This window comes from Punica granatum, chromosome 5, assembly GCF_007655135.1.
Source record: "Punica granatum isolate Tunisia-2019 chromosome 5, ASM765513v2, whole genome shotgun sequence".
Lineage (NCBI taxonomy): Eukaryota > Viridiplantae > Streptophyta > Magnoliopsida > Myrtales > Lythraceae > Punica > Punica granatum.
Genome location: NC_045131.1, coordinates 14,578,888 through 14,605,337, shown reverse-complemented (window position 1 = coordinate 14,605,337; position 26,450 = coordinate 14,578,888). Strand labels below are relative to the sequence as shown.

Genomic DNA, 26,450 nt, shown 5'->3' with positions numbered 1-26,450 from the left:
TTGGTCCATGACTTATTTTTTGCATCAATTTCGTCCCTCACTTTTTCAAATTGCATTAATTAGGTCCTTATAACATAGCGTAATCGGTTTTGGGTACCTATTTTTTTCATGATACCTGGACCCTACTCTGTAAGGAACATGTTCCAAGATTTTGGAACCGGACCCTACCCTGTTGAATCCTGGAACCGAAACCTACTCGGAACCAACCTGTAAATTTTTTTCTCTCACTAAATAAAACCGAAAATATTCTATCCATGATCAGTAATCACGCAAAATAGAATACCGACATAGATTTAGATTAATCTATAACAACAAAAAGATATGTAAGTAAATGGGATTAATTGTGGCAAAAAAGTGGGGGGTGAATTTCATCGTATACCCTAATGCTATTTACCTAATGGCTGATTTATCACTCCTCTTTGGGGCACTTGACTGGTAAAGATCCTCCATTACTTGGAAACAATAAGGCTGCATCAGTTGCTTGAACAAATGGTCTACACATCCTTTAGAGCAGCAGCTGACACCATAAATCAGACCAACTATGGAAGATTGAAGCCAATGGAAACGAAAATGGATCAACTCTACCTTACAATGGCATCTACATTAAGGCGTTTGCAAGGTATACACCCTGCCCTGTCCTGTGTCTTTACGGGATCATGTCAATTGATATAACATCTTCTTACTGCTCTCTGTGTTTCACAGCGAATCTCGTCTCAGCTGGCAGTGAGACAATTGAGGACCTAAGGCGTTTGATCGTCATTTTCAGACATGTTGAGAAGCTAATGACTGTTGTAGTATCTCTTCATCGGAAATTCCTGCAAGCACCATCTCTATCTGAAACTATTTTCAACAACTACTATAAATTTCACTTCAAGAGCCCTTTGAGTTGGCCACAGGAATTTTCCATAAAGACCAAGAGGGAGAAACTATAATGTGCGTTGCATCTTTGACCTAAGGGAGAATAGTAGTCATTATAAAGACCAAGAGGGAGAAACTTATTGGAGAAACTATAATGTGCGAAGAGAAATGGAATACCAAGCAGTCAGGCTAGTAGTCATCGGAGTTGAGATCCGGCCGATCACTGGAGGTCCATGGTGAGCCTTGGCTTGACCAAGATTCGATTACCGATTCGTAGTCAAGCTTCAAGAAAATCTTCTGCCTCTTCTTCACTGCATCTTTGACCTGGTTCCTACATTTGCGTTAGCCTCCGGTTCGGCCACCTTCCCATCCTCCTCCCCTCCGCAAGTCGTTGGAGAACCCTAGTCGTCAAAGTTCAATTTGAATGTTTCCTTCGAAATGTCAATCACTTCATTGACTTGGTTGCCTTGGCCCACATCTAGGGCCAGTACGCCCTCGTCTTCAATCTTCACTAATTTTTCGCTCTCGAAGGAGCAATCCTGAGAATTCTCCCTCTCCTAATCCCAATCCATCAGCTCTAGTCCTTCCATTCCAAAGGACTCATTCTCGAGCCCCTTACCCAGCAAGCTCTCGACATCGGCTGCAAACTCTGCAAGGTCCATATCAGATGGAAGAAACCCATGCATACGCTCCGCCTCAGTCCCGTAACTAACGGGAACCCCTTTAGTTTCGTTGCAGTCAAAGGGTGCAACAATCTCCGTTTCCTTCGATGAGCAGAGTTCGGTAGCAAAAGGACGAGGCCATGTCCGACAGCTCCAAGCCCTTCGATGAGGAGCAAGTCAACAAGGAGCAGGAGCAGGCTGCCAACGAGGAGGTCGATGAGGAGGAGATTGAGGTCGTCACCCACTCCGCCAGCTCCGCCAAAGACGGGGACGATCCTGCTGCTGCTACCTTGCTGTGTAGCTTTACTCTTTTTTTTTTTTTTTTTTTAAGTATCATCCGGTTCCGGTTCTGAGTACTCTATAGGTAGGAACTAGAACCGGAATCGGTTTTCACCGATTCCTGATTTTAATACTCAAAGCAAGAAATGGAGCTTTGCAACTACAACGCTTGTCATGCCAGTACACCTAACATAATCATACCCACGGTTTCTTCCTCATAAATACTCTCAAACCTCCTGAAGTTCAGAGTTTTGGCAAAGAAAATATCTTTAATAAGATGTTTATTTGAAGAATTTGATCAAACATACAAGACTTTATGATGACAGCTGGGAGCGAGACATATGTTTCACTTATGTAAATGTTGTGTGCGTGTGAATAGCACGACGCCATTGTCCTTTTAAAATAAAAAAAATCTGTTTTAATATTTTTAACCGCTGAAATATTCAGCTTAAAGATTGAGACTAATTCAGTCCAAGTATTAATTGACCTTGACAATATGATGTTTTAAATGGGTTTTTCCATCCTACAATTGCAGCTAAAAGTCAGCCCATTAAAAGCAATTTTCGGTTGCATCACATTCTCATGATTAAATTCATCTTTTTCTTTTCTTTCTGCATGTCAATTCGATGGATTAAGCCCAAAGAATTTGACATGAGACTATTTGTTGAGCACAAAATTGTTTGTATTGATAACCAATAGTACCTGGAAAATACAAATTTCCACCTATCAAAAAAAAAATTAAAAATTCCAAAAGTTCGCCATTTTCTATATACTTTTCACCATTCCAAAAAAGCAAAGCCAATTCTTTTTTCAGCAGAAGAAAATATATGTCACTTTTGTCGTCGTTTGATGAGATTAACTTCTTCAGATCCGATGAGATTAACTTCTGTTTATTTATATTTTTTGCAAAAGAAAATTTTTAAATTGGATTACCGAAAGTGACAACCGATACATCTTTTTTCTTCTTTTTCATAAAATTTATATCGAGTTGGCAATGTGCTGGAGCTACTGTCCTCTGTTGGTGTACAAATTAAATGCTCGACTTTAGTTTTCAACGCCAATCCATCGCAGACGTTCTAGGCTGACTAGTCGGATCGATTGGGAGTGCACTTCAATCCGCATGAGTAATTAATTATGAATGAGGTATAATTTAATTGGTAACGCGCTAGAGATTCAAACGCTATATCATGAATACTTGAGAGCAAATAAGTGGGAATATCCTCATATTTGTTATTGAATCAGCTTGCTCTAATGTATAGTACTTGCCTGTGGACTCGTGGATAGGTGGTGCTCCTCCAATACCTTATCGAAGTCTGAATGACGAGCCCATACTCTCTAGTCCTGATATAGTTATGACTCAAGTCGGACATTCTGTGACTTGATTTGAGCCCATATAGTTACCTCCAGTGGGAGTTACTACTCCGATCACCCAACCCCTTTTACTTACAAGAAAAAAAGTAAGATTAAATTAACTGGAGGGCATAACTGTGCTCACTCAATTAACATTCTTAGGACTTAATCGCAAATGAATCTCACAAATACCACTATCGTTCATCGATGGCTTACATGTTTTCACTTAAATTATTAAAGTTAGTTAGGCAAAGCCCCGACGCCTCTTGTTATTAACAAAAAAAAGAAAAAGAAAAAAGAAAAGAAAGGTCTTAACACTTCCTGAGGATGGTTGTCCACCTCCAAGGAATATCGAGGAACTAATTTTTACGTTGTCATTATAATTAAAGTCATTAATCATGTATTCCGTCCAAAATGCCCTTATATATATATATATATATATTCCATCCTTAAAAAAAATCACGTAATGACCACCATATTAATTGTGGTAGTTTGGAATCTTTGGACATAATACTATCTCCATTCACAATCTCTCATTTGAGCCTCCAAAATGGTCCATCATTGCCACATAATCTTCATATTATTCAGAGATACACTAAACAAAACAGAAACTTACCACTCCATAATCTCTATTTTTTAGTCTCTAGGGTGATCCCACAACTTAATTTTTTTTAAAAAAAGTAAAGGCAGCTATCGCATGAGGCCCATGGCTGCCACGTGATAGTCGCTAATTGGTCTCTCGCTGAGAGATGGGTCTATCCGCAAGAGACGAGCTCCGGTGGGGGCATATTTGTTGCTCATCTCTCTCTTATGCCGCATGTGTATGAGAGACGCGACAGAGATGGCCACTGGACATAATCTAACAAATGTGAGAGAACGCTTGCATATGTAATCCCTTTCCTTAGGATTTCGGTAGCGCATGCATAATAATGATAAACGAGAGTAAAGAAGTCAAAAAATATTACCAACATAGGTTGGTTTAAGCAGTTCTGTATTTGTTTCACTTAAATAAAGTTTTAAGTTCGAATTTTGTGTATAGAGAAAATCCACACAGGGTGGTCTCGGCTAGAACTTGATTAGTTGGAACTAATGAGCTTCTGAATACCAGAATACATATCGAAAATAAGATATAAAAAATATAGACTACATTTTGCAGTAATAAAATCAATCTCCTGAACTCCGGAATATGCACCACAAGATCGCAAAAATATTGGCCTTGGTTTTCTGCAGCGGAATCAACATCTCATAGAGAACGAAAGTAGTGGAAGAAAAGTTCTTAAGCATTTTCAATTACGTATTAGAGGCTCATGGGGTTACTATAATAAAAAATAAAAATTCTAAATAACTAATAAATGGGTACAGGTAGTAGCACAATAAATATTGAATCTGAAACTTTTTAGTTACTAGATGAAAGCGTACGCTATTATACTACACCCTCTTGAATAAGTTCTAATGCATTTTCATTTCCCTTCCTAATGGGAAAATAATTAGTTGATAAAGATGGGGAAAACTATACTTTTTACTCACTACCTTTAGACGGTGTTTTGTTTTAGTCCACTTTCTATTTTTTATTCGTTTTCATCCAATAACTTTGCTTATTTTTCGGTTTTAGCCCATGTCTTTTTTTCGTTTTGGTCCCATGTCTTTGGTTGTTTTTCTATTTTCATCCTTTTATTGAATATTTTATTAGAGAAAATTCAATTTTTAGTCCTCAACTTTAATTACTTGTTCGATTCGTCCTAATTATCTTTTTCTTTCAATTATGTTCTTCATGTTACATATTGTATTTGTCTTAGTGAAGGAACAATACCTAAACCTGAAGATGCTCCAATATCTTTTCAATTGCTTGTTCGAGATCTATGACCTTTGGCTTTGGCATCGAATCACTTCCTTTTATCTGAGAAGAACTTCCATATTAATAGGAACAAAGCTTAATCAGATTGAAGCAAAAAATCCTTTTTGTCTGGCATTAATTTTGGATTCTTCTTTTTTTAATCATAAATGCTAAAATGATATTTTATTAAATAAAAAAATACTTCTAAAAAATCAAACTAGTATTAAAAAAAAGATGATGCAAGCTGGAGAGGGAGAGAGGGGTGGCAGCCCAATCGCACTTAAACGAGGTCATTGGCAATTTTCCCTTATGTCCCTCTCTCTGCAAAAATAAAAAGTTAAAATTCAAAATTTAAAACAAATATACTGGAGTTAGAGGGAAGGGACAATGGGGCTCAACACGACCACCGTCTGATGCGAGGTTGTCGGGAGCTTTCCTCTAACAATGTTAGTGACAACAAGACATGTGAGCGGCCACCACTCCGAGTGAGGTCTCTAATGATATTACCGAACCAATGGTTTCTGATTTTAGCCTCTACTACTTTGATATCTCTTCACTCACTCTCTCTCTTTGCAAGGAGAGAAAGTGGGACAAAACAGAAGGTCATCGACCACCTCACTTGCGCATCGGCGTTCGGTATTAAACCTCCATCGTCCACTTTCTTCCTCTGCAATCTTCCTTCTTTTTTTAATAATTTAATTTTTTTAAAAATGCTTTTTATAGTAAAAAAAAATGCTGCAGTACATTTTTAAGGCATAATTCAATATGATAAGACTAAAGAACAAAATGTTTAACCCCAAAGAAAGGATTGGAAAAAGAAAAAAGGGAGAAATAGGATATAATTCAAAATGTTACTAAAGTTGCGGAACAAAACAGTAAGCAAAGCTAATAGATGAAAATTAACAGGAAAATAGAAAATTAACTAAAATAAAAAAGTGTTCAATGATAGTGGACTAATAATATAGTTTCCCCATACTACATTTTCTAGTGGAAAGCTGGCAAGTAAGCTTTTTTTTTTTTTTTTGCTAATTCGGGGTGTTCGGGTTTCGCCCGACTAATCTCCAAAGCTCCGTAAACCCCTGGCGGCGTACGGAGCGGGTAATTACGCCAAAAGCGCTCCGATGGCCCCAAGGGGATTCGAACCCGGGTCTCGGTGCAAACTTGGGTGCACATTAACCACTAGGCCGAACCCCTTGGGGTTGCTGGCAAGTAAGCTTGGTAGAGCTTTTTAATAAAATCTATTATTACATATATAAAAGTCTAGAGCTCATTATCGTATTTATCCACATTTTACAATTCTCATTTTACTCTTCCATGTATGTGGACAGTTTCTTAATTCCTATAATGTTGATTCAATGTACATGCATATCTTCCTAGACTCCAATCACTCATTCAATGTATGAAGACATATTTTCTATTTTGTATTTAAAATACAACACGACCCTTCGTATTAATATCCATTGAAAGAAAAAAAAATGCATCTGTATTCATCCTTCTATCTCTCTATTGCGTTCTTTTAAAATATAATCGCACCATACCTTTTCGCATATATCAAGTAATTTACACCAGTCGTCTCAGTCCAAATACATATTTTCATCAATAAATCCTTTATTCAAGTATAATAATAATAATATAAAAATTAAATAATTTATAATTCATAACATCTTTAAAATTATAAATCCTTTAAAGTGTTTCTCGATTTTTACTTTTTGTAAATACCCTTTCAATTTTGGAAAGTAAGCATCTATATCCCTCTATAAGTCTATTCAATTATAATTTTCTAAAATATAACTGCATGTACATTTCCATGCAAATTATACCCTATGCACTAATCATTAGTTTATAAATGCATTTTTAATCCATAATATATATGTATACACATCTATGCAAGAGTCATTAGTTTAGGGAGCAAGAAAAGAATTTAATAGCATAGGAACACATAGCAATCTTATCCCCCGGGATTGTGACGATCATTGGCAGGGGATGTGATTAAAGGTTAATGTACACATGCAATTATATCTACGTATGCATGCCTTTTGAATTCAACGATTAAATATTGATGATTTTAAGTTTTTCGATTGTGTACTTTTCCGAAAACTTCAGTCATGAAATTTATTTATTTATTTATTTTTATCAATTTCAAGGAGTTCTTTGGGGAAGAATTTCGAGGAGTTTTTATTTCCATCTTATAAATTCTTTAACTGAAATTTTCTTTATTTATTCATTACTTAGAAACGACTGTTATATATTATTCTTATTTGTTAGTGAGACACTCTTTTATCAAGTGTAAAATCCAATTTTAAAATCCAACGGGTGCTTACCTATCTTTGGAGGACAAACTAATATTTTTTTTTGTAGAATCAATTAGTTATAATTGTTCAACTGCATATTTTCATTTCGGAAGAGTTCATTAGGCTGATAGAATGGTGAAATAATATGTTCTGCTGGAGAAAATTTTCCCTTTTGACTCGATTTGCACCATTTGATAACCAAAAGGTCAATGGGTTTTCAACAAATCTAGGTTCGAGGCTAGCTGATCTTCAAATACATTAGTTGCATGGATATATATACTTTCATTATATAAAACTTGTTCTGGATAATGAATGGACATTTTGTTGCGACAACAATGATTTCAAAATTTATATTTCACTATGGTCTAAATAGGTGGACATGCATAAGTAAAGTATATCCCGAAATGATTATAATGGGTGATATAGATGGAGAGTCATTGTAAAGAAACTTTCAGCATTTTTATGGATTATTATCCACGAAAATTTCATTTAAAATGTGTTCAAGATTTTTCGACGAAATATTCACCATAATTTCATATGGTAATATGTCAAAATATTTTATAGATAAAATATTGTTCAAATATCTTACCAATAATTTTTTTTCGAAAATAGGTTAGAAAGTTCTCACAAAAAACATTTATTAAAAATAAAATATTTGTTGATGAGATTTCCATAGAAACATTAAACAAAAATAGAGCTCATGGATTCATATTTTTCTTACAGAATATTAATTTTTTGGAATAAGGTGACTTGCCATCAGGTAATTTGATATAGAACCACTTCTTCGCTCGATTCATTTCATTATAATTTTTTAAAAATATAATTTTCAACAGAAATCAAATTTTATTTGACCTCACAAAATATTCAAATTAAGAAAACCAATATTTCGCCATATTTTTTTTTTGTCTTTTACGAACTTTTCAAGAAAATTTTATTTTTGAAATATAATTATTAGAAAGGTTTTCATGAGAAAAAAGGTGGGGATATCTAACGGATTATCTATAATAAAATAGATGAAATCCACAAAGAAGAGGAGACCACACCGACCACTAAAATAAGGTCAAACATCTCCTTATGAACTTATATACTATCTTAATTATAATAATGCATAATAATAGAATAAATCTTAATTCTTATTTCATCGATATATCGTACTACATGTGCAAGGCACGTGCCTGCCTACTAGTTATTAAAAAAAAATTTAAAAAGACAAAAAAAAAATCAAAACCTCAAAAGTATAGGAGGTGAAGGGTGGCCGGGGGCCACCCCTCTCCCCCCTCCTCTCGTTCAGGTTGTTGTTGACTTAGTGGTTGTTGGTGGTGACCGTCGATAAAACCCTTCCTGCTTTGAATTGAAAAAGAAAATCTAAAAAACAAATTCTTTCAAGGAAAAGACGGCCCAAGAGCCAACAGTGGAGGTCTCATCGCCACCCTCCTTCTCTCGCCTCCACATCCCCCCATCCTCACCCCCACCCCTCAAACTCGTGCAGCCCCACCCTATTCAAATTAAAAAAAAGATTATAAAAAAGTTAAAGGGAGAGTCGGAGGGGGCAATGAGGCGTTGTCAGCTGCCACCACACTTGTAACATGGGTGGGTGGCAGCATCAGAAGTCATTGTCGAACCCAGTTGGGGAGGCGGTGCCAGCCAATGAGGCCAAGTAAGCCCTTTCCCCCATCTCTCTTTTACTTTTCATGATAATTCTTTTATGTGCATGTACATAAATATATAACAATCTGAAGCATTAATGGAGACTTCTTCAGCAACCACCACCACCTCCATGGGTCATCGATACCCATTGAGGTTCCCAATGATCCTGATTGTGGCAATGAGCGACGCCTCATCATCGACTCCTCTTCCTTTCTATTGGGTCGTGAAAAATCAAGTATTAATCACGTGCAAGCCACGAGTTCCATGAACAACTTACAAAAGGGAGGGTCGAGGGGAGTCTAGATCTCCATCTCCGATGCATAAATGAGAGTGTGCTCGGAAAGAGTCAAGAATGGAACTTAGGCTTTAGGCACACTTGGAAGGTATTTATAGACATTGTGGCAAATCTCTAATAGGATATCATAATTCATATCAAATATTCAATTGCATACAACAAGTAGATATACTTGCCAAATATAGGGTTAGAGATAGTATATATTATCTCATTGATAGAACATTTTAGACATATGTCAAGGAAATCGATATATGTACGATAGATATAAGTAGAGAAATATCCTTAATTGGATTTAGTTGCCAATTTGAGTGTATCAAAGCGGGCTCGAAATGTTATATCGAGCAAGATGGCTAGGGTTAATTTTCTGACTCCTAACACTTACAGCTAATACCGGCATTTGTTATTAATATTGACAGGAAAAGTGAAGTCAACATAACGTAATCCAAAGTTAGTAGTTGGTATTTTTCCATATAATTTGAAAAATTCGTGCTAAAATGATGCAAAGTGTATAGTTGGCGTTGTCTTTTAATTTTTTATTAGTCTTCCTTTACATAATAATCAAGCTGGATTTCACCTTGCAGCGAATCTAATGTTAATTCCCCGATCAAGTGTCATTCACATAACCATCAGAATGGTAGTCTAGTGGTTAAGCATCAAGCGCTACACTTGAACATTATGAGTTCGAACCTCACTGAGGACGTAGAGCTCGCCACTATGTGAGTGTATTATGGGATGGCGGTGGCCGGCCTATAATGCTTGATCCAGTGGGCCTTGAACTTAATTCACTAGTGTGTTGGTAGGGCTGCGGTGACCAACTTGGGCTAAAGTCTCAGGGAGTTATGGCAAAAGGAACATTCCGTGGTGGTTAGGTTCTCTTAGTTGGGGCAGTCACAGCGGGGCTAATAAACCGATCTAGCCTTTTACTTATAAAAAAAAGTGTCCTTCACATGCAATGTTTTTAAACCCGATGACCTGGCCTCTTCACTAGGTCGAGAGTCAAACGATCCAACCGGTTCAATCACCAGGTCAATTATTTTTTTGTTTTTAAATTTAAAATAAATTATACATAGCCTTTTATGTATATTGAATTTGTCCTATTAATATAACCTAACAATAATTAACACTAGCAATGAACACATTAAATAATTAAAAGTTAACAACTATAATTCACTAAGATAAGACAAGATGATATAGCCATATGCCTTTTTTGAGAATAAGAAAAGAAGTGTTAAAGTCTTGAAGAAAAGGATGGAGATGGGAGTATAAATATGAAATGAATATCGACCTTGCATTTTATTTTTTTCTTATTCTTTCGATTTGAATTTCAATTGGAAATGAGTAAAGTATCATACTGTGATTTTTGTCATGCGCAATATTAAGGGAATCTCTTAAAATTTGAGTGTTTCAAACTAAAGAAAGAGAAGTTGATTAGTCCCATAGTAAATTTGGAATTTTCTAGTTCAATTGCATTCATACGAGAAAGTACATAAATAGGAGATCGTGCCTTTATATCAAAGGAAAAGAAGCAAACAAAATACTCTATGCTAGGTAGGAGTACAAAGTTACCTAATACATGACACATCTCCACCATTCCCGTAATATCACCATATATGTACACGAGATTCCCTTAATTACCAGTTCGACCATAAAGAGCGGGTCAATTATTGGACTAATGGGTCAAACGGTTTTGACTGGTTTTTCAACTAAACCGACTCTTTGTTAAACCTAGCTTGAAGAAGGTAGTGGGTTGCGGGCCAACCGATTCAATCGGCCGAGCCAGGCCGGGTTTAAAAACATTGTTCATATGTAGATATCCAAATTGCAATTTACGATAAGCGATTACTGTTTATGCCCCCTTCAAATATTTTTTGGAGTGCAACTTCGTATTTGAAAGTCCAATGGCACCTGACTAATTCAATTCGAGTCGAACCGTTTTACTAAGAGATAAATTTTTTCCCAATTATGTGGATTTTTTTCATTCATAAAAGGTTCAACCCGAAATTTTATTTAAGAATAATAAACGTAGAACTGCATGAACCAACACCATATATTTTAATAACTATACATTTTGCAATAGGCACGAGAAAGAGTAAAGTCCATTTTCTAATTTGGCAAGTCGGGAGCTTAATTAGAAATATAGAATTCCCCTAGAAATATAGTATTCAAGGACCGACTTGAATGTGAGTATTAAGAAAGATTCCTCATTCTTATAATTTTAGATGATATAAAACCAAAATGAATAGGAAGCTTCCGGTGAAAGGACAAGAATTGGACCAAACACATGCATGATAACGTGTGAAATTGAATTGATTTATAAATTCAAGTGGGGGCATTAGGTGACAGACAAGCAGCCTTTGACCTATGAGAGGAGTCTTCTTCATTCAACACATAAATAGCATGATTGCAAGAGGAGATTGAATTTGAAGATTTCTTCCGATTTTTCATCCTATTAGCTAATGCTAATTTTCATTTGAGTCTCTGTTTGGTGTTCATCACGAGATATTTTTAAAAATTCCAAATCCCTACAATTGCAAACAAAGTATGCCTACTAACAGAGCAATTTGTCAATTGCACCTCAACTCGTGATTAGTTTGAATTGAAGTTATTGATTGCGTATCCCATTAATTTGCTCTTATCTGAAGTTGTCTCGCCTTTTCTGAAGGTTCTTTCACCAAATTATTCAGCCATTCTCTTCCCATAAACGGTTGACGCTTCCCCCCTATAACATTTATTTAGTTGTCTTGCTTGTCAAAACAAAGCACAGAAAGGCGACAGAGAGATGAGAAAGTGACACTTTGTGTGGAGTAATTGAGTTAGAAACGGTAGATAAGAAATTAAAACCTCACAACAAAATTTAACACTATGGTCGAGAAATTATTACATGATCGATTAGAACAATATATTGATTCAATCATTAGCTAACACACATGTGACAATGCCTGGCTATTCTAATTCTACCGCCAGCAATCGAGTCAGTCGATACATATTAGACTCTAGTCTACCTATTATAATCGATCATTAGACACTTTTTTGCTCAATTCATCTCCTCTAACATGGTGGATTCGGTTCACATAATAGTTTCTCCACTGGGGCACATTTCGTTGCCAATCCTTCTTTCTTCTTTTTGTTTTCCTCAATTTTTGGCTTTATTTTTGCATTTGGTCCAACCTTTACTTGCGGTTTTTATGTTGCGTTTAGTTTCATAGTAAGATTTTAAAATCAGATTTTGATTTTGAAAAAGAGTGGTATAAATGAAGCCCACCTTTTGACTTTGTATGAGTTATGTTGTTTTGTTGTGGAAAAAAATAGTATAAATGAAGCCCACTCTTTTATTTTGTATAAATGGGACCCAGAAGAATTGTTATTTTAAAATAATACCCACAAACCAAACAAGGCCTTACCAAATTAATAAACAGTGATTTCTTTTAGAAACTAACGAACCAAAATGAACCATAATGTGTGGCGCAGTGGCAAACTATGCTCCGAGCGGATGAATTTGACTGCAGTTGTTGCAGGTGTTCCGAAACTGACTGGAAGTATTCATGGCTAGGACAAGTCGATATTGAGCTAAATATTCGTCGAATGCAGCTGTGTTTATCTTAAATATTCACGAAAAATGACGATTCTCATTCTGTATTTTGTTTCTCATACAATCTGTATAAGGTGACCGTAGGGGCATTGCAACCGCATCGAAGAAGATTGGTCCCGACCCGAGCGAAAAGGAAAACTATGCAAAAACGAAAAACTATGCAAAAAGTCCTGGAATAATAGATGTGGACGACTTGGAATATCGTTCGATGAGTGCCAAAACGTTCGTTGCCGCCCTCCCGAGATTCCCATCCACGTGAATATTCCTGCCTGTGATACTGGCAAGGAGTAATTTCGCAGACGATCCATACAATTCTACCATTTCTTTGGACTGGAACACCTTCTCCAAGAATTTCAAGGCTTCCTCCTTCAGAGGTTCCGTCCCCCACGTCAAAATCTCGAGGGCAGGCTTAATGGCTTCAGCCTCGTGAAGAACACTGGCTCCCCTGTTCATTGGGCCATCACGGACGAGCGTGGAGAGTGCCTGAATGGCCTCGTAGGCGGTCTCCTGGACCTCTCCGCCTAACAGTTCCACCAAATAAGACAATGCATTTGCCCTCAGCAGGCAGAATGTGGATTCTACACTGCAGACCCCGCCATGTGCAGGACACAGTGGAACCCGAGGTCGGAAGCAAAAACACAACCTGCTCGGTTTGGTCGAAATGGACAGTTTGGTGGAGTTTAAGGATAGGTTTCCGATAAGAGCTGCTGCTCTGGCCTTGGCTGTGACTGATCCTACCCTAAGGAGGTTTACCAGTAAAGGGTACAGTCCAAGTCCCACTGCAACGTGCTGCGACTCGATGTTTGCAGGGTCTGTAAATCTGAAGAGTGCACTTAAGGCATTTTCCTTTGCTTGCATCTTCCCAGATCGGAGGAGTTTTATAAGAACACTGAGGCCGTCCAATTCAATAAGCTTCATAGTGAGTCCGACCTCCGATTTTGGGAGATTGGCCAGTAAACCCGCCGCTGCCATCTGCACTTCTCCATTATTGTCATTCTCAAGAAATCCCACGAGGGCCTCTAGCCTCCTTGGCCTTAACAGGTACTCCACGACACCTTCAGGCTCGTGCTGAGAGAAGTGGAAGAGCAGGCTCACGGCGACCTCCCGAATATCAGAATCGGACTCATCAAGGAGGGGAAGAATTGCTGAAATGCCACTGGCAGTCATAACTGCCTTCTTAACGAGTTCAGGCTCCGGCTTACAGATCGCGAGGATAGTGTGCAGGGTGGGTTTCAGCACACTCTGTGACGTGTTACGAGCCATTTGAAATTCTAACAACTTGGCAAGGATGGGATCCAGTTCAAGGGGAGAACCATTTCCATCCACGATGAATCGAATCCCATCACCCTCGGAGGTCAGCTTTCCTAAGACCTCACAGCATCTTGTGATTATGAATGTACGCTCCTGAGGATCGACCATTACCTTGATAACACGAGGGACTCCGCCAGCAGTGGCAAGAAGTTCTTTGTTGGCGCGGCAACTAAGTAATTTGACAAGGGCAGATAGAGATAGTTCTTTGGCTTCGAGATTTCCAGTTATCATCTCAAGAAGAGGAAGAATGATACCTTCCTTGCCAATCACCTCCAAGCTCGAGTCCACTAACTCCATATCGATTAAAGATTTCGCAGCTGATATTCTCGAAGAATCTGGGCCTGAAATTTCCAGAATAACCAAATCATTGTCAGCTTCACATCGACACTAGAAATCTAAATATTGTATGCTCGAAAACATCACATAAAAATTCTGAATTTTAGCAAATAAGTCAAAAATATACTCCATGTTTGCGAGTTCGGGTTGACATGAGATTTTCAGGTTGACATAGACAACTGTAGTTAGTAACAGAAACTCAGCAAATTCAAATCAATTGATGTCCTTAGTAAGTTCATTTGCATGCACAATGTTAAGATGCAATGAAACACTGACCTTGGACTATACAATCGATAAGGGGCTTGTACCATCCTGACCGAGCAGCCCGAGAAATGTTCTCCTTGTCCATCTCGATCAGCTTATTCAGGATCTTCTTCGCGTACTCTGCAGACTCTCTGGCCGAGCCCCTTAGCAGGGTCACAAGGAAAAGGATCGCACTGCTCTGCTCAGAAAGCTTTCTGCAAGTAGGTACATTCCAACCCGATCTGTCCTGCAATAGCTCGTATAATAATGTGACGCCTGCCTTCGAGATGCTTGAGTCACGGCCCAGGCATGGCACAATGAGATCCCACCCCTTGGACTCAATCACTTGCTCCTTCAAAAATTCAAGGCGAATATTTAAGCACTTGACACGTCAAAGATGGATCTAATTATCTCCATACATGAAGCAAGATGGGAGTCGGAACCAATAGAGCCGATAGTTTAATCATTTACAGTTATTTATAACGAATAGAAAAGACTACAATTCTCAGAAAAGTTATGTGTTTTGCTATCATAATAATGCAAACAAAAGAAAAAAAGGCAATGAAATTACTAACCTTGTTTCTGGCATGCCCTTCTACAGCATCCTTCAAGGTTACTAACACCTCCTTCTTCACATCCTTGTTATGTGAACTCCCAAGGATATCGATCGTAGTGTCAATCAGACCACCAATTGAAACCCAGTCCTTGTTAACAGAATCCTCTCTCATTAGATCTCTCATTTGAGCAAGAGCCTCATCCATTAATTGATCAAAACCTGATAACAACTTTGCCCTGCATGATCTGATCCCGAGGCAGTAATTGAGCTCCCTCCACTCCTCGATTGACTGCCTCAGTCGGATGTTGGACCTCAGAGAAGTCTCGTGGAGGAACTCTCCAGTCTCGGGATCGGTCCTTTCTCCCTGCTCAAGCCAACCCTCAATGGCTGCCTTCTCGCAGGTGGTCCCGGTCGGGAGGCTGACAGGATCTACCATCACTGTTCCATTGATTGGACAGGTGAAAGCATTCAGTGGTGGGATGTACTCTTGAGAACCATACTTTTCAATGACTTGAACCCTCTGGAGGTACCGGCTTTTAACCTCCTCGTAATCCCTTGCAGCATCAGCTCGGGAAAGCAACTCGATGACCTGACCGAGGAAAAGCTCCTCGGCCCTCTCTTTTCGGCTCGCAGCCTCTTCCTTTTCCTTCCTGAAACTCTGCAGCTCTTTGCTTATCTCTGAGGGCTCCACAGGCACTCCAACCGCCTGAGCAATCTCCTCGAGGATATCGTTCGCAAAGGCCTGATCGGATTTCTGGTCCTTAATCCCCTGATCCAACCTGTCAAGAATCTGGAGTTGAGATCGAGAAGTCTGGAGCTCTACTCTCTGCATCTCATTCTGAAGTCTATCCACCTGCTCTGATATTTCGGTCAAAACCTCGGCATTTGTAAGGGACAGAGCAGCCAAGGACTGACCAATGTCCCTCGTGACTTGTTGCACTTCCTTGACGATGTGACGGCACTTGATGAGGAGGTAGAAGCGGGACCTGCCCCGGTACTTCTCCACAAGGGTATTGGCCTTCTTGACATTGGCCTCAAGGGATTCCAAGGCTAACCTCACAGCCTGAGAATCGTTCAGCTCTCGGAGCTGGAGTTCCCTTAACACAGGTTCGATGTCGAAGAGGTGCTTTGAGAGGACCCTGAAGCTATCCTTCTCAAAGAGGACGTCTTTTGCTGCCTGCGCAGTTTTGATCACCTGGTTGGTTAGCACTGCTAAGATGGTCCCAATGGGGATCAGCTCCAAAGCCATGCTTTCAACCGTTTGTCATTCGGAAATTAGACATGTGATTGGCCCATCTGTACCCTGTCGAATATATGCACGATTAAAGTAGGCTAATCTTCTAAATTGGACACTGATACTAAGAGAAAATACCCTTCAAAACATAACTCAAGGATGATTGTCCGAACCGTACTCGAGTATTATACAGCAGTAAGGAAACAAAACCAGGATGACAGGGACATTGTTTGTTGGCATTGATTGCTAGAGAATAAAACATGTACTTATACACGCAAATTAGCCAAAACCTCCAGTACTCTGATTAGGACAATAATCCACATGGACACTGAGGAGAAGTGTAACACAACATGTCTCACTATCGAAGTTGAGTTCCCGAAAGAAACTGCAGAAACAATTCGACACAAGTGGGCGTGAATTACTTGCCAGCTCAGCAGCCTCGTAAGGAAACAAACATATCAGCATTCAACTGATTCCTATGTATTCTACAAACCGCACTTCTAACAAAAACATACGCCAGAACAAATCTCTAACAACTGAGAGAGAGAAGGGGCAGTTGCCCCCAACCCCAATTCTTGAACAAATTCCTACATGTCTTAGCAATCTTTCAATCTTGCTCCAATCGGCCCATCCAAAAACACAAGATTTCCACCTAATCTATTCGCCTGAAGGCACCAAGCCAAGAGCATGCTTATTCAAATACGACTTAGTATCTCTTGGAAGTTCATCGGGGAGAATTACATGAATCAGAAAGACATAACTGACTGCACAGAGTATCTGCTCTGGCTGCGGACTGATGAGTGCTCTGCGAAAAAAAAAAGGGATAGCCAAGCAGTGCAGTTTACCTGTGGGAACCCGAAACCACTTCAATCCCCCATGAAGCCGAACTCTCAATCGTATAGTTATTGCGTTTGTGTAACCTTATGAGCAAAGGAAAAAACTTCTGTTGCGGTCCTCGGGGGAAGACCAAGACTTTCTGGGGGGTTGAAGGTTGGCTCAGTAGTCAAGATTTTCTTCAAGAGAAAATACAGAGGAAAGTTCAGGGCGACGCCATGGTTGGAAGAGGGGAGGAAGAAGAAGAAGAAGAGGAGAAATGAGGTTCTTTGCTGCATTGATTTTCTGGGAAAGTTCTTTCTTCACCTGCAATGGATATGCGCTGACTGAGAGGTGGGGCGACCGGTGTTAGCCCGCCCCCCCATATTACTTCTTTACAGTTATTCATTAACGGCGGAAACGGAAAACTGAATAAAAGAATACTGAAAATCGAGAAATTATTTTTTAGATTTCGTCATATAATGTAAAAAAGTACTAATTGTATTGCAACAAACAAGGAAATGAGCGTTTAATAACGCCCAAGTAATTTTCATGACTATTCTTGATATGTGGTAATTTAATTCGTTCTTTCAAATTCATATGAGGTAAGATCATTTAATATTTTTCTTGAAAATTGAAATTCTCACGGCAATAATCGAATTTTGAATTTCTTGCTTGATGTGTGTGATCACACCCCTTTAACTATTTTTTTCCTTTCTTCCCTGGTGGAAAGACTTTATTTTTTATTAATAATTGGGAAAATAACCCATATTTTTATTAAATTCCTAATATTTTTGCAAAATCCCTTTCTTAAATTTCTAATATCCAATGAAATTGAACATCTACCCTACAATACAATAAGAAGAGAGAGGTTAATCCCATATTTTTATTAATCTTATATTTTTATAATTCCAAAAATACCCTTACCCCTTAACCACCGATGGGTAGTCTTCGCGCCCCCCTGGCCTCCATTGCTCACTCCATGATGAATCCCATATTTTCAAATTTCCAGATCTACCCTTGCCTCATTGAACCCTTTCGCACAAAAAAGGTCAGTCCCTTTCGCGCCAGATAAACTGTTGCTCCCTCCATCTCTTCGTCGCTCACTTCTCTCTCTCGCTCACCTCTACCGGTCACTCCGCTTCCATCTCTCATCGATGACTGCACTCCCGAGCACCCTACAACCGTCGGTCCACAAAGGCCATTGGGTTGCTGCAAACTATTACTTCGCCAGCCCTCCGAACGGAGGCGTTCCCCTGCAATTCGTGCCCTCTCACCATTTGCCACTTCGTCTCTTTTCGCAGTCCATGCTGGTATATTCGGATTTGTTGCTGCTTGAATTTCTAATTGAGCGGTAACGTTATTCATCAGTTTGATGTTGGTTATTTCTTAGATTTAGATATCAGTAACCTTACGAATAATTAAATTCTCAAATTGCTGCAGAAAAACTAACCGCCTATATGATGTTTGATATAAGCATTCAAAGAAGCAGAGAGGTACATCAAATTCTCTCACTTGGATAAATCCTCGTAAATCTTGAAACGAAGTAGGTACTTTTATTATTTTTCGTTAATGTAATCTTTTTTTTTTCTTTTTTCATTCTAATGTTCACAGTGTATTAAATTGCAACAATTTCATTTGGTGCAAAGGATCAATGGTAATGTCCGAAAGGCAAAGGATGAGGAACGGAAATTTCTTTGGAAGAATCCATAAATTAACTTTTAAGGTATTGATATTAATGGGTATATCATGTGATATTGTATCACAAAATATATAAAATATATATATATATATATTTAATAGTAGAATTTTTGTTATATTTCTAAAAATCAATAAAAATTGAAAAACTCTAATTGACTAGTGACACTACGATGTTGTTGTCGAATTTTGGTGATGGGAGAGGCGGTTTCTAATCTCTCTATAATGAGTGAAAACTGGAAAATCTTTTTCCTTTTCAAATCATTAGTGGATTATTTTGATAATGCTTTCCGTAGAATGACTACGTGTATTAAAGAGATTCACTTAATGAAAGTAGATAATCAATGAGGAAAGATAGTTCATTAAATTAAGAAGATATATACAATGATAGAATTGCAACCCAACGAGAGAGAAATAAACAACTCAAATCAAACTTATAGAGGATGGTCTACTCTACTTTCCATCGAGACAAGTAGTTTAGGCTCTGAACTCAGGTATGAGGTCGCCTGTAGATGAAGTAAAAGGAATGCAGCCACGTTGAGATGTTCTGAGCGAATGACCGTAGGATGTGGGCGAGACCTTCTGTCAACAAGTTGATGGAGTCGTGACCGTGTCGTTAATGATGCAATCCTACTGCCACATACTTGTGAAATTCAATCGTTGAGGGGATCACCTTGCAACTAAAGCTCATTTGAACTGAGAGATCTGTAGAGATTCTATCTATTGAATGAGTTGTGTGTTAATCCTACTAGATGTTCTAATATTTATAGATTTTCCTCCATCTTTGACGATTACAAAATCTCCTCTCTGATCTTGCAAAAGTGGGCTTCTTGTTATCCAACTGCTTTTAATCGTCGTCTTATCCCCACATGATAATTATCCACAACTTTGACCCAGTCCACCTCGGTAAAGCTTTATCTACTCGATCTGTAACTACCCAGTAGTCGTGATTGCCCAGATTCTAAAACAGTTATGATTCAGATACAACATCGTCACCGCTCAGATTCTAGAAGTCAGTCAGTCACAGAATCTGAGTCATGCAACGTCATGCACAGTTATGTCTAGATTTTGTCTATTCACAAGTTCGGAATCTGAATCTGTCCGCTGTGCCAGAAACGATGCCGTTCTTTTGGTGTTCTACTGATATTACACCAATAACCCAGACTTTTGTAATTTACAAGAATGCCCCTGACACATCTAATGACCTGATTTGGCCACGTGACGAGTTTCTGAAAATCATTTTATTAAGGTAATATACGTAATATATCCATTACAAATAAGACTTTCTTAATGGGAGCATGGTTATATGGAAGGTGAGAATAGGAAAATGGAAGGATATAATTTTTATTATTTGAAAAGAATTAACAACAGAGGGAAAGGAATAAGAGGGTAAAATTATTTAAATCGAATAATCATTATGCCAGTTTTATAGCCTGTTGTAAATTGAATTGAGCTTTTCAACCCTTCTATTGATTAATTAAATAATAAATCACTCTATATTTAATTAGGTTAATTTTTTAGATTAAACGGTCGTGAAACTTCAAAATCTCACATTGTGACATGCGAGGGCGAGTATTAATCAGTAATAAAATAATCAACCACTTCATATCTTTAGATTAAATTATTGTGGCATCTCAAAATCTTACTCTCCGATTCTCCCAACGTAGGAGAATTGAAAATTGAAGACTTAAAATTAGGAGAAGTGAAAGATTATGGTCCCTTCCATTTTCTTCCCAGCCCTAAATTTTACAAAACCATACAATAATAATTAAATTTGGATCCCGCCCCTTCGATTCCTTCCATTCCATTATATTTCACCCAAACATATCATTCATAAGGAAAGTCCATGTCACTTCAAATATGATCAAAATGAACAGATGTTGACATACGAACGGAACTTAATATTATGGTTTCACCTTGTATCAGAAACTTTCTTGTGCATTGTTCTGGAATATATCGAGGTATGGACCAATGAAGAGTTTTGACGTTTGGTTTTAGAGTTAAAGTAATTTTGATTTTTATTTTGATTTTGATTGTGGAAAAAGATAAATGAGATAGTATTATAAATTTGACTTGGGAAACGTGTGTTTTTGTTGTGTAGTAGGTAGAGTTAAAATCAAAATCATGATTCTAAAATTTGATCATGAAACCAAACGGGCTCACCGATCTCGTACAGAATTATGCATATACTCTTCTAGTTTTATAGCAAATTAACTTTTCGTATTCATCCGCTCTAAATTCACTAATTATATCTGATCATTTTCCTTCAAACAATCTCACCCCTTCTTAGTCGAAATCTCGGGTTAGTCCCTGGGGATATCAACTTGCTAGTGCAGATGCAGACATAATTGAGGTGATATCCAAATAAGTCAGGTGATTGTATTCCGAAAAAATACGAGGCTGGTGATTGGGTTCGTGGGAATTTATTTAGGACGTTTCCCATATTTCCTCCACATGCATATTACTTGATGACTCAAAAAACAATGGATGACAAATTGACTACTGGCTTCTCTGGCTAGGTTTCTTCTTCCTATTACTGATTCTTTTTTCTATTAGCCTCCATGCATGTGTTTACACCCGGACTTTCTTTTTTTCTTTTTAATCCAGTTTGCACCATCTTATATTCAAAAGCTCAGTTGGACTTATCTAATCCAAATTTTAGTATGGTCGGTCCACTTATAAGGGATTTTTTATGAGCAACGGGATTGAGAATATGCAATATAATAAAATGAATTATTAAAATAATGTAAAATTTAAAAAAATTGTCAGAGTATGAAAAACTTTTGTGTTCTCCCTTGAAAAGGCGTTTAACCACATGAATCAAATCTAAGTCACACATGAAACCAAACTGATACCTTGCTTACGAGTTAAGGGAAGAGGTACAAAAACATATGAATGAAGCGTATCTTAGTAATAAACATGGATTTACCATAATTGATAAACTTGTAGGATGTTTATGGGATCAGATAGGATAAACTCCCAATTAAAAAACCAAAATAAAATAAAAGGAATTAAGAGCTCTTTTCTAGGAAAGACTTTCTCCTTTTTTTTTAGGGTCAGCCCATAAGATTTCATAAAGTTCCATAACTGGTTGCCAAATTCAATGCCATTCCCGCCTACTATTAAGAAGTTCGTTGGGGGTTAGTTGCCCTTCCACCTCCTCTCTCTCTGTGTCCACAACCCCCCCCCCCCCACAGCCTTTAAATTCAGTGAGCTAATCCCCATTTCCGTAGGCCCGCCATATAGCCTAAGCCTCACACAATATCCTCTCCTTTCCCTTCTCTCCAAACAACTCCTAGTAACACTCTGGGCTTTTTAAGTTACCCTCACACTTTGTTAGTTCATACAACCCGGTTTCCAAGAAGGTCGATTGCTCGTTCTTAACTAATCCTAAAACGCTGGGATTGCTCGTTCCTTCCCTAATATGGGATCAGTTTCTGAGGAGAATACTCGTAACCCGGGAATCGGTTCGGTTTCAGTTGAAGCTGAACCTGAATCCCCGCTGAGAAATGGGAACAATCTCCCGAATTTTCTTCTTTCCATTAGGCTCAAGTATGTCAAGCTTGGGTACCACTACCTGATCTCTAATGCCATGTACATATTTCTCATGCCACTTATAGGCATAGCCCTTGCCCATTTATCGACCCTAACTGTCGATGATTTCCTCCGCTTGTGGGATCAGCTCAAGTTCAACCTAGTCAGTGTGGTCCTCTGCTCCACCCTCATAGTCTTCCTAGCCACGCTTTACTTCATGAGCCGCCCGAGGCCCATCTACCTCGTCAACTTTGCGTGCTACAGGCCTGACTCAGAACGGAAGTGCACGAGGGAGGTGTTCTTCGAGCGATCGGGCCTCACCGGCAGCTTCACAGATGAGAACCTCGCATTCCAGAGGAAGATCCTCGAGAGATCTGGGCTCGGGCAGGACACATACCTGCCAGAGGCCGTGATGAGGGTCCCGCCGAACCCGTGCATGGCTGAGGCCAGGAAGGAGGCAGAAGCAGTCATGTTTGGGGCGATCGACGAGCTTCTAGCGAAGACCGGGGTTAAGGCTAAGGATATCGGGATCTTGGTGGTGAATTGTAGCTTGTTCAATCCCACACCTTCTCTTTCAGCAATGATTGTGAATCACTATAAGCTTAGGGGGAACATCTTAAGCTATAACCTCGGTGGAATGGGGTGCAGTGCTGGGCTTATCTCCATTGACCTAGCAAAACAGCTCTTGCAGGTTAGTCATGATATATATTGTTCTAATTCATCCCTTTGCTTTTTTAGCTCTCTAGCTATTTTAGCCGTTTCCCTTGATCGGTTATAATTTGTAAGTGTCTTATTAATTGACGTAATGGGATTGAGAAATTTGAACCTTATAGTACGGCGGATGTTATTGCATTAGTAAAGATTGGTGGGACATGTTAGGAAAGAGTTTAAATGCATAGCTCATATGCAAATGTCTAGTAAAAACATGTGTGGGACATATGCAAATGTCAAGTAAATACTTGGTCATATATATGATGATGTCGTCAAAACTCCGGTGTGAGGAAACATAGAATACAGTTCGATATGGGGTCATTAGGTATTATTTAGATAATAATATGAACACGACCTGATCGAAGTTCAATGTTAGTCATCCTGATGAAAATTGTGTTACATGAAGCAACTTCGCCCTGACCCTTTTTCGCCTTCTTTTAACAGGTGATTCCCAACTCCTATGCACTTGTAGTAAGCATGGAGAATATAACACTAAACTGGTACTTTGGGAATGATCGGTCAATGCTTGTTTCTAACTGCCTATTCCGAATGGGCGGGGCTGCCATCCTCTTGTCTAACCGGGCTTCTGATCGCCGAAGGTCCAAGTACCAGCTTGTCCACACAGTGCGAACCCACAAGGGCGCAGAGGACAGATCCTATGGCTGTGTCTTCCAGAAAGAGGATGAGACTGGAAGGACCGGGGTCTCCCTCTCGAAAGACTTGATGGCTGTCGCCGGTGAAGCCTTGAAGGCCAATATTACCACACTAGGGCCTCTAGTGCTTCCCTTGTCAGAGCAGCTCCTGTTTGCCCTGACTTTGGTGGCACGAAAGGTATTCAAAATAAGTATAAGGCCGTACATTCCTGACTTCAAGTTGGCCTTTGAGCATTTCTGCATTCACGCTGGTGGGAGAGCCGTGCTAGATGAGCTGGAGAAGAACCTCGAGCTGACGGACTGGCACATGGAGCCTTCGAGGATGACTCTCTTCAGGTTCGGAAACACGTCCAGCAGTTCGCTTTGGTACGAGTTAGCCTACTCTGAGGCTAAGGGCCGGATCAGGAAGGGTGACCGGACATGGCAGATTGCATTTGGGTCGGGATTTAAGTGCAACAGTGCTGTGTGGCAAGCCCTTAGGACAATCAACCCCGCAAAGGAGAAGAATCCCTGGATGGATGAGATTCATAAATTTCCAGTTGAGGTCCCAAGAGTGGCATCTATTGCCACTTAAATGTTGATTTTCTGATTGTGCCATGCATATTAGGATCTGGATAGTCATAGAAGAATTCTGTCCATTCAATTTTCAGATTTCTCTTTTTGAATGTTTGATAATTGAATATGGGTTGGTAGAAGCGCGGCAATTTGCTTTGGAAATTTTTTGTGTCACAATCTATGTGCTTATGATCGACATAAAATTGTATTTTTTGAGAAATGGAATTTAATATGATGGTAGTCACTCATGACCCGAAACAAAAATTAGGTTCTATGTTCATTATCCAAAAAACGTTCTTTATTCGATCATTATCGGTAAAAATCTCGTACTTTTCTTATCCCATATATTGGAACTGTGAGCCCTATTGTGAACCGAAAGAATCTCATTTCGCAGAAACTTTAATGTACAGGGACATTAAAACAAACTTTGTAGCTCAGAGGAGGGTACCAGAAGTGTGAACATTACGTATACTATTTGTTTGGGACATGTAGTTGTTCTAGTTGGGGTAGGTAGTCAGCAATCTGCAGAAAATATGGAAAGCTCGATGAAAGTGTCCAGATTATGGGCAAATGGGAGAAAAGAAAAGTATGGATGGCCAAGTAAAGTGGTTGATTCAAGCGACTCGATACTTATTCCGCTTAAGCAAAGCATTGGGTTCGACTGCTTGTGAATGCAAAAAATTCACGTTATGATAGTTTTACCTCTTAGTGAGCCGATCTGACTCGACTAGATTAATCGGGATTAATTAGGCTTCCAAATACTAGGGTTCACACCAAAAAGTATGGATGCCCATTATTTGAGGTTTGCTGAATTATCAATAGATCGGTTTGAAATAATTTACTCTTTTACATCTTGACTTTTGACCAAATATTGCAATTGCACGAAATCGCGCCAAATTACAAATGTTAGTTAAACAATTCTCGGAAAACCAATTTATGGTTGGAATTTCATATATCTATAATCCACTGCCATCGTTGGGAATTTTCTTAAACCAAAATAAGAAAGGGATAGGTCAGTCTTGCGACAGGCAATGCAGGTGGCCCAATATGAAGTATTCTCCTAAATGATTTGCAGGGTGAATCGACCTTGGGACTTCTCTAAGGAAGTCACACCCTTTAACCACCAGTCCAACTATATTGGGTTAATTAGTTCATATTTCATATTAGTACAATGTATAACTATTATTAAATTAAAAAACTAAAAAAATATTTATATTATGTTACACAGCTTTACAATATAGTACTCAATTTTCTATTCACTCGTTTTTTTTTTTAACATTCCAATTTTAACTAAGTAAGAGAAACAACTCTCATATTTTTAATAGGTGAGTTTGTCAATCTTTTTATATACAAAATTCTTCCATACTACCAATTATAAAAGCCTACTTGTCAGAGTATTTCCTATCTATTTATTTACACATATCGATATTTTGATTTATTTTTCATTGTTGATAACAAGTTAAAATCTACCATAAAAGGTGCCTAAAATTATAATATTATTTGAAGAACGAAAAGTATATGATTTCTGTATTTGTATGATAAGTAATAGTTACATAAAAATATGCAAAATAGGCAAGGAGACCCCTCTTAATCTATCAATTTGTTATGGCAATGGAAGTTATGTCCAATCTCTTGATAGAGCTGCAGCAGATAGACAGCTGGCTTATCATCTTTTGTGTGGGAAGGTTAAGCTCACCCATTTAGGATTTGCAGAGGATCTCTTGATTCTCCTCCATGCATACTATCTTGGCTATTTCTGACAGTTTTAAATTGATGTTTGGTCTAGAATTGAATCCAGTCAAGATGGAGATTTTATTGTGCTGGCATCAATGTTGCTATTGAGTAGGACATTCTGCAAGTGAGTGGTTTTAAGCATGGATCTCTTCCTGTCAAGTATCTTGGGGTGCCTCTAATCCATGGAAGACTAACTGATAGAGATTGCCAACCTCTTACTGAACAGATCACTAGTAGGATTGGCGTATGGGCCACCAAGCACCTCAT

The 26,450-nt window shown here is 38.6% G+C and overlaps 3 protein-coding genes across 3 annotated transcripts; 1 reads left to right on the top strand and 2 right to left on the bottom strand.

Moving 5' to 3' along the window:
* Window positions 1-272: 272 nt before the first annotated feature.
* On the bottom strand, window positions 273-2,099 carry LOC116209000 (zinc finger protein CONSTANS-LIKE 16-like). Its single transcript, XM_031542575.1, has 2 exons — window positions 1,419-2,099; window positions 273-1,194 (listed from the first exon to the last, which is right to left on the bottom strand). Exons 1-2 carry the CDS (start codon window positions 1,542-1,544, stop codon window positions 1,048-1,050), a joined length of 273 nt encoding a protein of 90 aa, XP_031398435.1. The 5' UTR covers window positions 1,545-2,099; the 3' UTR covers window positions 273-1,047.
* Window positions 2,100-12,790: 10,691 nt separating this feature from the next.
* Window positions 12,791-17,675, bottom strand: LOC116208037 (U-box domain-containing protein 44-like). Its single transcript, XM_031541229.1, has 4 exons — window positions 17,331-17,675; window positions 15,271-16,554; window positions 14,729-15,047; window positions 12,791-14,457 (listed from the first exon to the last, which is right to left on the bottom strand). Exons 2-4 carry the CDS (start codon window positions 16,498-16,500, stop codon window positions 12,962-12,964), a joined length of 3,045 nt encoding a protein of 1,014 aa, XP_031397089.1. The 5' UTR covers window positions 16,501-16,554; window positions 17,331-17,675; the 3' UTR covers window positions 12,791-12,961.
* A 4,555-nt stretch (window positions 17,676-22,230) lies between these two features.
* Window positions 22,231-24,707, top strand: LOC116209628 (3-ketoacyl-CoA synthase 11-like). Its single transcript, XM_031543328.1, has 2 exons — window positions 22,231-23,221; window positions 23,686-24,707. Exons 1-2 carry the CDS (start codon window positions 22,421-22,423, stop codon window positions 24,466-24,468), a joined length of 1,584 nt encoding a protein of 527 aa, XP_031399188.1. The 5' UTR covers window positions 22,231-22,420; the 3' UTR covers window positions 24,469-24,707.
* The last annotated feature ends 1,743 nt before the right edge of the window (window positions 24,708-26,450 follow it).